This window comes from Physella acuta, unplaced genomic scaffold, assembly GCF_028476545.2.
Source record: "Physella acuta isolate Inbredline_101_S28 unplaced genomic scaffold, ASM2847654v3 ptg000583l, whole genome shotgun sequence".
In the NCBI taxonomy this organism is placed as follows: Eukaryota; Metazoa; Mollusca; class Gastropoda; family Physidae; genus Physella; species Physella acuta.
This window is the reverse complement of record NW_026732102.1, coordinates 261252-274397: the sequence shown is the minus strand read 5'-3', so window position 1 is coordinate 274397 and position 13146 is coordinate 261252. Positions and strand designations below refer to the sequence as shown.

At 36.0% G+C, this 13146-nt stretch overlaps 1 protein-coding gene and 1 long non-coding RNA gene across 2 annotated transcripts; both read right to left on the bottom strand.

Moving 5' to 3' along the window:
• Positions 1-2131: 2131 nt before the first annotated feature.
• Positions 2132-6227, bottom strand: LOC131947122 (uncharacterized). Its single transcript, XM_059308230.1, has 8 exons — positions 6196-6227; positions 6009-6043; positions 5870-5877; positions 5580-5649; positions 5322-5414; positions 4445-4563; positions 3549-3705; positions 2132-2381 (listed from the first exon to the last, which is right to left on the bottom strand). Exons 1-8 carry the CDS (start codon positions 6225-6227, stop codon positions 2269-2271), a joined length of 627 nt encoding a protein of 208 aa, XP_059164213.1. The 3' UTR covers positions 2132-2268.
• Positions 6228-6458: 231 nt separating this feature from the next.
• On the bottom strand, positions 6459-11436 carry LOC131947137 (uncharacterized). The gene is made up of 4 exons (XR_009387840.1): positions 11143-11436; positions 8741-8875; positions 7665-8149; positions 6459-6615 (listed from the first exon to the last, which is right to left on the bottom strand). It is a non-coding gene; the product is annotated as an uncharacterized LOC131947137 (long non-coding RNA).
• Positions 11437-13146: the final 1710 nt, after the last annotated feature.

Below are 13146 nucleotides of genomic sequence, written 5' to 3'. Positions count from 1 at the left end.
TGCAAAATTATGTTTTTTCCGTATCAGTGAGGTGTAAAACGTCGAGATTTGTAAAAATCTCGATTTTTTTTTTTTTGCACGATTACAATACTTTCTCTATACTACGTATATACGAGAAAGTAAAAACCTGAAAGTTGAAATAAATCTTGAATCAACCGGTAATTTTTAAACAACTATCTTGTTTGGTTTTACATTAAAAAAAAACTTTTACTTGTGTGTGCTTGTGTAGTGTGTGTGTGTGTGTGTGTGTGTGTGTGTGTGTGTGTGTGTGTGTGTAGTGCGTGTTTGTAACATGGTTTTAAACATTACCAAAGAGATCCAAAATGTTTCGAGACTCAAAATGTTGTACAATGTAATTGAAAAAATAATTCAGAACAAATTATGTTCCGATTTTTTGCGAACACAAACATTGGTAATTATCTTTTTTTAAATAAAATGCAAAGATGATAAAGTTAATAGTGAATAAAAAATGGTTTATAAAGAGTATAAAAAGACAAATGGCATTTAAAAATATTTTCCTAGGAAAATTTGTTTTTATATTTAAAAGAAACACATAAATCCTATACAGTGTCACAAATGGGGTTAGATAACTTCACTGTTTTACACGAAATTCGAACAGGAAGTTTTCTTTATTTTTGGTTACCTCCCCTGACATCCTGTTTCATTCAAGAGGTGTTACTAGTCTTAATGCAGAACGTTTTTAGCTCCTTACGCGGAAAAATTCAGCTACAAGTGAATCTTAATCGGAAAACTATCCTAGCTTAAAAAAACCCACCTTTTCTTTTTTTTTTATAATTATAAAAGCCCACTTACTAAAAGTGACATTTGCCTTTAACTTTTTCATTCAGCTGACCATTCACCAAAACTGAAATCTTAATGCCATTATCATCATCCTCTTTTCCCTTTTGTACTCACGCTCAGCATGCTGTTGTCATGCCGTGACGTCATCCGTGTCATCTTAGTCACCTTGTGAACCCGGACCTGACGTCACAAGACCTGGCCCTAACCTTAGCCTAAACCTACCCCTAACCCAGGGGCGTCGCTAGGTCGGGTGTCACCCGGTGCGGCATATCGTGGTGTCACCACCCAAGAAACAGTTTATATACATCCATGAATATATATATATATATATATATATATATATATATATATATATATATATATATATATATATATATATATAGTGTATGTGTGTGTGTTTTCTATATAGTTAGCACGTTTACGTCACGGTGTCACCCCCACCCCCTTGTAATAGTTGTTGATTTGACTTAAAATACTATTTAACTTAAATTAATCATTAATGGAACTGGCAAAAAGGCATTTTTCTTCTGTACATTTTGCAATATTTTGCCTTGGTGTCACCCCCACCCCCTAAATGAAGTGGTTTAGCATGCTCGCTTTCAAAAACAACTAACCGGTTCTTACATAGAGTGATATGATTGTCGTAAATTATTTACATAGAGACAAGGTTTCCGAGAAGTTACCTGATGTGTCACTTTTGGTGCTATCCGATAGTTTTCTTAGAACTTTATCTTTAGCAGTGGCGTTGCGGGCAGCGTTCATTTCAGACTTTTTTTCCTCCGGGGGAGGGGGCAGTTAAAACTTTTGGGTAGGGGGGGAGGATAAGAGTACGACAAAATATCTGGGGTTAGGATTGCATTTCCGGTTGAATTGGGCTATAGAAATGATAGATAAGTTTGTGACAAAATCACTCGTTTAAAAAAAAAGACATAGAGGTAAAAAGTTCTTAGAATATACTGCTTTGTATACAATTATGAAGGTAAATAACCGGAAATTGCACTTCCGGTTACCGGAAATCGCTCAAAATTTACAAGAAACCTGCGTATACTTATTAATAAAATTAAAAGGGTACTCAAGGTGAGAGACACATATACAGACATACCAGACACACAGACATAACAAACGCTTACAGACATGATTGCAAGACAGGGCATTTTGTTTTTACTCAAGAAGGTGTATAGCATCTAGATTTTTTAAAACCTTGATTTATATATTTCGCACAATTACAATCCTTCTACTTATATTCCGCATACGAGAAAATAAAATGAACGATAAAAACACAACATTATTCATTATACACAAAAATGCATTTTTTAAATTGAGAAAAAATAAACAGCAACATTTTTATTCAGATTTATTTTCTGGGAAGCAATGAATTTTGATTTAATTATGGATGAAAATAAGTTGTAATTTATATACATAGAACAAAAAACTGTTATTTATAAAGAGGGTAACACAGTTAGTAATTTATAAACGAATAGCTATAAACTGTGAGGTCCTATGATCCTCTAACCGAATAGAAATGTTGGGCTCCATTGTCTGTAGTTGTAGTTGGTCGTTGGTGATCAGGATAAAAACACCTGTACGGAGAGTAGAGGGGTAAAGCTTGATTTTGTGTGATTTTGTTGACCAACCCACATAGCCTCCAATATAAACAACTTCAGATATTCGAAACTTAGACATTTATTTACATGATAATCACTCTGATGAAATAAAACGTTGCAAACGAAAACAAGAAGACCACATTTAAAAACATATTCATTAGGAGAATAAGCGGACATTCAAGGGTGAGACTGCCCGCCAGTCAACCGGAAAAAATTCCGATGGGTTCCCAAGTAAGAAATTCCGGTGGTCCCCCAGGGGAGAAATTCAGATGGTCCCCCAGGTAAGAAATTCCGGTGGGCCCCCAGGTAAGAAATTCCGGTGGGCCCCCAGGTGAGAAATTCCGGTGGTCCCCCAGGTGAAAAATTCAGATGGTCCCCCAAGTAAGAAATTCCGGTGGTCCCCCAGGTAAGAAATTCCTGTGGTACCCCAGGTAAGAAATTCCGGTGGGCCCCCAGGTAAGAAATTCCGATGGGCCCCCAGGTGAGAAATTCCGGTGGTCCCCCAGGTGAAAAATTCAGATGGTCCCCCAAGTAAGAAATTCCGGTGGTCCCCCAGGTAAGAAATTCCTGTGGTACCCCAGGTAAGAAATTCCGGTAGGCCCCCAGGTAAGAAATTCCGGTGGTCCCCCAAGAACGGTTTCTGTACTAGGCCTATTAATGCTTTGATTTTAAAAAAAAATAATTTGTTGCGTAAATTTCCATCTATATGACGATGATCACCGGGCTTCAAATGAGGGAGAAAAACTCACAACGAAATTTTTAATCTGGGGTTGTGGCCCCTTTTCAAAGTTCACCAGGCCTATTGTAACCAAACAGTCCAACCCCCCTGATCCCCCCCCCCCCCCTCCTGCATCCATCCCTCCTAATTTCGCAATTACAAAAAAAAATTCTATGCGGGTTTAAAATTAATCGACTTCAGATTCAATTACTTATATATATATATATATATATATATATATATATATATATATATATATATATATATATATATATTAGCAAAGTAACGATAATCGTTCACCTGTAACCTAATCGACAATAACCAAACATTTTAAAAGAATTTTCCAACTGAACGAAATTTAGGATTGCTTTGTACATAATCTAATAAACTACATAAATAACAAAGCAGAAAATGGTGTTCGGTACCTATCATGTTGCAGATTTTGTATTTCTTGGAGTCGTCGCGGTTGGTACCGCACCGGAAGGTGTTGTTGTAGCACGTCATGACGACGCGGCCATTTATGGTCAGACCAATATACTGTCGTCTGCTGACTGACAACTCGTTGTAGTCAACTAGACTTATCTGCCGGATGAGAGCCAGGTATCTTAGAGAGAGATATCCTAATGTGTAATATCTCAATGTTTGCACTCACTCGAGTAATTCACGCTTACTCGCACTTACACACACACACACACACACACACACACACACACACACACACACACACACACACACATATATATATATATATATATATATATATATATATATATATATATACACCCACACACTCTCTCACACAAATACATACTCACACACTTACACAAACACACGCAGAAAACACATACACTCACACATGCTCTTTCACACACTAATACATACACACGTACTCTTGCACACACACATAAGCCTACTTTTACACACACACACACACTCACGCAGTAACTCACACACACACACTCTCACACACTCATACATACACACATACTCTCTCTCACACACACACACTCACACACACACTCACAATCACGCACACACACACTCACACACTCATACATACACGCATACTCTCTCTCACACATACTCGCACACACACACATACTCTCTCTCACACATACTCGCACACACACACACCCACACTCTCTCTCTCTCACACACACTCACACACACACTCACTCACACCCTCTCTCACACACTCATACATACACGCATACTCTCTCTCTCTCACACACCCCCCCACACACACTCTCTCTCTCTCACACACACTTGCACACACACTCACACACTCACACAGTCACGCACTCACACAACCAAGTCTTACATTGACGCTAATGAGATACCGCCCCTCGACCTTGACACTGAACCTGTTGTTGTTGTCACCTTTCTGTGTCAACAAATCCCCTAACCCCTCGCGCGGGTTGTAGAAGGCGAGTGGCTCCCCTGAGGAAGAGATGCAGGTGTAAACAAAATACATTCAAGTACTGCTGTAATAGAAAGACTGGGCAAAACATGCAAGCGTAGTTCCTATAAAAATAAAAAAAAAACTCACTCCAATGTAGTATACTAAGCGACCGTCATTCGCTATGCCCGGATTGTGAAAGGAAAATATCACAGAGTTTCTCTTGACTATTGTTGTGACGGAAAGTCTTTGCGAAATCCTCACAGTAAAAATCACTTGTGAGACGGAGTGGTCTAGCGATAGAGAGCTGGACTGCTAACCCGTAAGTCTCGAGTTCGAATCAGGGTTCAAGTCAGTAGATCCGTCCCTGAGTCCACCAAACTCTGATGGGTACTTAACTCACGTTAGGGAAAGTAAAGGCTGCAGGGCATAGTGCTCACCACACTATCTCTTCATGTGCCGAGGTCACAGAAACAAGTGAACTCTACTTCACTTGCCCTATAGACCGTCAGGTTTGAAAGGGAACTTTACTTTAAACATCACAGAGTTCTATTCTATTTTAAGGGATGTCCATAAATGTGTGACGAGGGGGGCGGGAGGGTCCGTAATTTTGTGACGATGTCTGATGGTGAGTGTGGTTTAGATAGTGTGACGTTTGCGTACCTGACTCATGTTGTAGAATATATTGTGCCTTTTATATTCCAATTAACGAAACAAGAAAAAATCTAAATCAGCTGTTTTATTGACCATAGGATATGCTACTCATGACGATGAAAGGAAAATGAAAGGTTACGGTTACCTGCTTTTGTGTAATTTAGAAAGCAATCCTTTGATGCACTGACTCCCTCAGCTAACCTTGAATCTTTTTTTGGTCCCTCGATAATGCCTGAACCTGTTGTCGATGGGGGCAAAGGTCAAGCGTTATTGGAGTAGATAAAAAAAAACATTTAAAAATATAAACACTTTTTTATAAGGAAACTAATCAGTTAACAAAACGATTTTTAGAAAATGTTGAATGTAAGAGAAATAAAAGAAAAAAAAAAGAAAATTAGCTGACCAAACTGTGAATAATTGAACAAGCTGTAAAACCTGCCCTCGTATCTGGCGTATTGGGTGTGGGAAGTCTCCTGTTAATACAAGGAGTGCAAAAGTTAGATATTTACACACACTTTCGCGGAAACGTATTTTTAACGGATCCATACGTTCAAGCACACATACACACACGCACACTCAAATTAAATGTTTGTGTTATATTATATAAATATGTGTGTGTGTGTGTACGTGCCTGCGTGTATGTAGCTATATTTTAGCGATGAAAAAATAATATAAAAAGAAAAAGTAACCTACCAATGGACCTGAAAAGCAACAAAAGAAAAAAAAATTAGTTGTAGATTCCGTAAGATGAAATATGCATTTCGATATTTTTATTCTCTTTGAAAATCATACGTTTCTAAAATTCCAACGTTCTTTTCGCTCTTGTATTTGCAATTAGTTTTTTTCAATTTCAAAGCAAAATCGCTCCTGGTGGGTGGGGGTGAGGGGGTATAAGTTTATGTTGGACAGTGATAAAGAGGGGGAACTTTACTAAAGTTATATGCTGGTATGACAAAAATAAAAGTCTGGGCGCTCAATGATGGAAATTGAACGTAGGTCTTATGTTCAAGAAGGTAAACCTATCAAAGGACTCCCTATGAAAGGGAATCATTGGCCAAGTGCTAAGATTGGCCAAGACCCTACGGCCAATGCTAAGACCGTACGGCCAATGCTAAGACCGTACGGCCAATGCTAAGACCGTACGGCCAATGCTAAGACCGTACGGCCAATGCTAAGACCGTACGGCCAATGCTAAGACCGTACGGCCAATGCTAAGACCGTACGGCCAATGCTAAGACCGTACGGCCAATGCTAAGACCGTACGGCCAATGCTAAGACCGTACGGCCAATGCTAAGACACTACGTGTACCTGTCTTGTTCCTGTGATCACAATAGTTACTTAGAACAGCGTTGAGCTCACCACAGGTGCCAGTCGAGCTACGGGGCAGACGATGTACACGTGGTGAGTTCACTGCAGGTGAGTGGGTATCCACAGGTACCTGCAAGGTAAACAAACATTGTGGGGCAATGGCTGAAACATTTTTTTTTTAAAACTTGTATGCACAGTCGTGCGACCTCACCCTTATGATTATCACGTATATTTTGACTGGTATTTTACCCACCCCCTCCACCTTGTTACTTGTCCTCAAAAAAGTCCTACCCCCCACACACACAATCAGGGGTGGATTGGCTGTCTCCAGGGAGATTTAAAAATAGGACCCCAACGTAAGATTGAGATTTTCAATGTGTATTTTTATCTTAGAAAGCCTGAGTTTTACGTGGCGATATGAAGGAATGGTAAAATATCAACATATATATATATATATATATATATATATATATATATATATATATATATATATATATATATATATATATATATATATATATATATATATATATATATTTATATATATAATTATATATATATATATATATATAAATATATATATATATATATATATATATATATATATATATATATATATATATATATATATATATAATTATATATATATATATATATATATATATATATATATATATATATATATATATATATATATATATATATATATATATATATATATATATATAATACATATATATATATGTATATGTATATGGATATGGATATATATATATATATATATATATATATATATATATATATATATATATATATATATATATATATATATATATATATGTAACCAATGGAAGAAAATTGTAGTTGTGTTAGCGTTATGTTTGTGTTTTGTTGTTTTGGTTTTGTTTGTGTGGTTTGGGTGGGCAATGCCGGGTTTATGATGATTAATAAACACACAGGTAATGGTCTTTAACAGAAAGGTTTTTCACAGAAGCCAGAGCAGGGCCTGGCCGGGACGGCTAGTGTATATATATATATATATATATATATATATATATATATATATATATATATATATATATATATATATATATATATATATATATATATATATATATATATGTTATAATGATCATAACTATATACACAAACACTAAAAATACTACCTTGTGTTCTTACCTGACTTTGTAAACTATTATCCAACTTAATGATCCACCTTTCCAGGTTGTCAATGCGAGCTTGCTGATTCACTACAGTGACCACTAATCCAACTACCACCACACACAGTACCAGAACCAGGTTGACCAGCACCACAAGACGCATGGAGGCACCGGAAGCGGAAGTAAGAGGGTTTCTGGATGATGAGATTTCGCCACCAGCGTGAAACAAAAGACCGCCATTGTTTTTTTCGCTCGACTTCAACAATGGGACATAACTCTTCTTTTCATCCATTTTTCTTTAAAATAGATCCAATTTCTATAAATGTGTTCTCTTCTGAAATGGATATACTTTGTCTAGCTATTAAACACTTTTTTCCCACTTTCTAGTATTCTGTGTTTAAAAAATGTTTTTTGTTATTGTTTTGTATCAATATTCCAGCAGTCTATATTTCAAAGAAATATTTCAATATACTTTTAGGTATCCAAGCTCATTTGACATAGACTCTTTATGTAGATGTAATAAAAATGTTAAGGATATGAGTCAAATGATGTAAGTATATGTAAATGGTGACAGGACAAATGATCTCAGACAAAATATCCCAGACAAAATATCTCATGAACAAATGATCTCAGGACAAATGATCTCAGGACAAATGATATCAGGACAAATGATCCCACAGACAAAAGATACCATGGACAAATGATAATTTATCCTGAGATCTTTTGTCCGTGAGATATTTTGTCCTGAATATTTTGTCTGAGATCATTTGTCATGGAACCATGTAAATAGCTGTATGTATGAGTGATACTATTATGTGATAAGTATATTGTATGTATATGTAATACGCATATGTGATAAATATACTGTATCTATATGTGAAAATGGTGTCCGTATGTGTGATAACTAAACACTGCAGTAATATCTTACAGCCTACACAGTTAATCACATATTACTTGCTGACAATCACATATTTTTTGCTGACATATTAAAAGCCCGAAATCACAGACTATATGCGGGAAATCCAACATCAGTTGTGAATTAATTTTGCTTGTCAATTATTCAGGCGAATATTCCCGTGTTGCCGATGTACTCACAAAGTAAACAATCAGATAGAAATATTTGTCGTGTCTAGTGAATTAGTTCATTAGTTCTCAGACCAAAGACTCGGCAGCTGATGTGGCTTGACGAGCGAGGATTTACTGCAAGAAATGAGAATGGCCATGCCGCCCCTAAAAAAATAAAGAAATAGGATAAATTAATAAAAAAAAAACTACAAGTTAGATATAATACTTATATATGAAATTTCGTTAACATAACTGAAACGGTTCTCAAGTTATCGTGTTTACAGACAGACACACAGACACACACAGACACACACTCACTCACGCACGCAAGCAAGCACGCGCGCACACACACACACACACACACACGCACACACACACAGACATACAGACCAACAAACAAGATAGCATAATTAAATTTTTTCCCACTCAGGGAGATGTAAAAGGTCGAGATTTTAAATTTTTTTTTCTTTTGTTTGCACGATTGCAAGACTTCTTCTATGCTTCGTATACTAAAAAGTAAGACAGGTAAATAGCTAGTTGTTGGCGAACTTTAAGGTAAGCTGGTGTTTACGGATGTTGTTACACCACAGAACAGAGAGGGGTGCTACAATAGGGCAGATAAATTGTCGAAGTGGGTTAGTACATTGTATGCTTCTTAACATAACAGACCTAAAGCAAATAATTAAAGTAGTGCGGGGTGTAGCCCAAATTAAGATAAATAAATAAATAAATAAATAACTATATATATATATATATATATATATATATATATATATATATATATATATATATATATATATATATATATATATATATACATATATACATATATACATATATACATATATACATATATACATATATACATATATACATATATACATATATACATATATACATATATACATATATACATATATACATATATACACATATACACATATACATATATACATATATACATATATACATATATACATATATACATACATACACATATACATATATACATATATACATATATATATATATATATATACATATATACATATCTACATAGATACATATATACATAGATACATAGATACATAGATACATAGATACATAGATACATAGTTACATAGTTACATAGATACATAGATACATAGATACATATATACATATATACATATATACATATATACATATATACATATATACATATATACATATATACATATATACATATATACATATATACATATATACATATATACATATATACATATATACATAGATACATATATACATAGATACATATATACATAGATACATATATACATATACACATATACATATATACATAGATACATAGATACATAGATACATAGATACATAGATACATAGATACATAGATACATAGATACATAGATACATAGATACATAGATACATAGATACATAGATACATAGATACATATATACATATATACATATATACATATTTGCATACATATTTTTAAAAAGCCCAAATTAAGAACCTGAAAATGCAAATGTGTAATTAAATGGTGATTCAAGGGAATTTGTTTTCCATCGGCGTGGGATTGAGGGGGTTTGAGCTTTGGTAGAGCTGAAATAAATTTGGGATTAAAGAAAAAATATTATAAGTATAATAAACAGTCGTGATGTTGTGTTGAGTACGAGACACATCTTTCTTCCCTTTCAAACATCTGTATCTATAGCAGTCCACCAACAGGTTTTTTTTTAAAAATATAAATGTATTTTAAACATTTAAATTAGTGGTAATGCTTTTTTTTTTGTCGTTTCACAGTTTCAACTTTTTTTCTTTTTTGACTGATAATATTTGTTTATTCAATTGTAATTGTTGCTTTAGGGAAAATACAGTCTCAAATTCAAGTCATGTCCATCTTAGTGCTGCTTCTTCCTAAATGAGCATCCTTCTGTAAGCCTTGCTTTGCCTCCAGTTGGCTGGCATAAAACTGTGGAACATCCAACACACAAAACAACTGTTTGGGCATGAGAAAACACAGTTGTGATTTTGTAGCAGCCTGGACATCTAACATCCATAAAATAGCTGTTGGGACTCTGAACAAGCCTTTTAAGTTTGCATTTTCTCATTTCCTCTTCAAGAGAGGGATGTAACAGTTCCTTTGCTAAAGGCATGTTCACTCTTACTGTAGAGCGATTAGAAAACATAAATGGAAGAGAGTATAAATCTACAGTGCAAACTTCATTAACTTGAGCAGTGAATTAGGTTTTATCCATGTTTCTAAAAATATACGCTTTTACTATATCTTATAGTGAAGCAAATATGTTTGTTTTATATATTATTATTATCAGCATCGTATACACTAAATGAAATGTAATTTTCTCCCTTGTTCTGTTTTTTTAAATATTTGACAATACAAGAAATCTTTTTTTATTAAACATTTACCTTTATCTATTTCACAAAATGTGTAGTCTGCTTATGTCAAAGTTGCCTCCCTCTATTTATACTCGGAATAGCGTCCCTTAGCAATGAATCATAGAAAAAGTTCCTTCCTTTAGACTCACTTAATTATTTAATTATTCACCAGCAAAGAAAACAAAAACATCGCATTCTCGTGAAAAAAAAACCAAAGACATGACAAATGAACGGTTACTAACCTAAACAACTTCAAACTAACCTAAACCACTTCATATATCCTGTACTTTCGGAACTCGACTGACATATGAGAGCAACTTGTACAGAAACCGAAACCGAAAGTTGGAAAACTAAACTTAAAATCGGGTCATGCGTGATCGGAGGTCGTCGTTTTAAAATCCCAACGGGCGGAGCTACATGTGGGGTCGGTGTTTTTGTCTTATGTAAATTTATATGTACAAGGGGGGAGCTAGAGATGGGGGGGGGGGTGCTTTTGTCTATATACATTTATAGGAAAAGGGGCGGAGCTACATGTGGGGTCGGTGTTTTTGTCTAATGTAAATTTATATGTACAAGGGGGGAGCTACAGATGGGGGGGGGGGTGCTTTTGTCTATATACATTTATAGGAAAAGGGGCGGAGCTACATGTGGGGGTCGGTGTTTTTGTCTAATGTAAATTTATATGTACAAGGGGGGAGCTACAGATGGGGGGGGGGGTGCTTTTGTCTATATACATTTATAGGAAAAGGGGCGGAGCTACATGTGGGGTCGGTGTTTTTTTTTTTGTCTAATGTAAATTATAGGAAAAAAGGGTGGAGATAGCGATGTGGGTGCTTTGCCTCTGTAAATTTAATGGAAAAGGGGCGGAGCTAAGGATGAGGGTGCTTTTGTCTATGTACATTTATAGGAAAGGACGGAACTAAGGATGAGTGTGCATTTGTTTATGTAAATTTATAGGAAAAGGGGCGTATTTATGTATGAGGGTGCTTTGTCTATGTAAATTTATAGGAAAAGGGCGGAGTTTTAGGGCGGTGCTTTAGTCTGTGTACATCTATAGGAAAAAGGAGGATATGTTAGCCGATATTTGAAGACGCACTGAAAGTTTTTATGATACACTGCTGTACGTGAACACTCTTATGGGACATATACCAACTGAAACTTGTATTCAAATATTTTATGATGTTCCTATATATTATGGTTACATTACACGACATGGTCAGACATCAACGCTTACTATAGATAACCAGAAAGTCTCGAGTTCGGAACCCCGGATCGATCTCCCTGAGTCCACTCAGCTCTAAAGGGTACCTGGATCAAGTTAGGGAAATTAAAGTCGATTAGGCTTAGTTCTGACCACACTCTCACTTCAAACAAACGACGAGGTTACAGAAATAGGTGAACTCTACTTCATGGACCCCCAGGTCAGAAAGGGTAACTTTAGTTTCTTGTTAGATTATAACAAAATACTGAGAACATAACTACGGTACTGTCAAGCTAACATTCATTAGGATTAATGTCCTGGTTAATCAGCTGATCGATTACACACAAGCCAACTTCCGCTGGGATGTGTTGACAGGAGTTGACCTATTACACACTGTGTACAGGGGGACAGGGTTAGCGCAGGGTGTGTTGACAGGAGTTGACCTATTACACACTGTGTACAGGGGGACAGGGTTAGCGCAGGGTGTGTTGACAGGAGTTGATCCATTACACACTGTGTACAGGGGGACAGGGTTAGCGCAGGGTGTGTTGACAGGAGTTGATCCATTACACACTGTGTACAGGGGGACAGGGTTAGCGCAGGGTGTGTTGACAGGAGTTGACCCATTACACACTGTGTACAGGGGGACAGGGTTAGCGCAGGGTGTGTTGACAGGAGTTGATCCATTACACACTGTGTACAGGGGGACAGGGTTAGCGCAGGGTGTGTTGACAGGAGTTGATCCATTACACACTGTTTACAGGTTTGATAAATGGGACAGGGTTAGCGCTGGGTGTGTTGACAGGAGTTGATCCATTACACACTGCGTACAG

Excerpts from the sequence above, each read along its gene's own strand:
- LOC131947122 (XM_059308230.1), bottom strand. The coding sequence starts at position 6,227 with ATGATTCCCTTTCATAGGGAGTCCTTTGATAG. Across the intron at positions 6,044-6,195 it reads CATAGGGAGTCCTTTGATAG|GAGCGATTTTGCTTTGAAAT; the intron begins GTTTACCTTCTT and ends CCCACCCACCAG. Across the intron at positions 2,382-3,548 it reads CAAAATCTGCAACATGATAG|GTGTTTTTATCCTGATCACC; the intron begins GTACCGAACACC and ends CTCTCCGTACAG.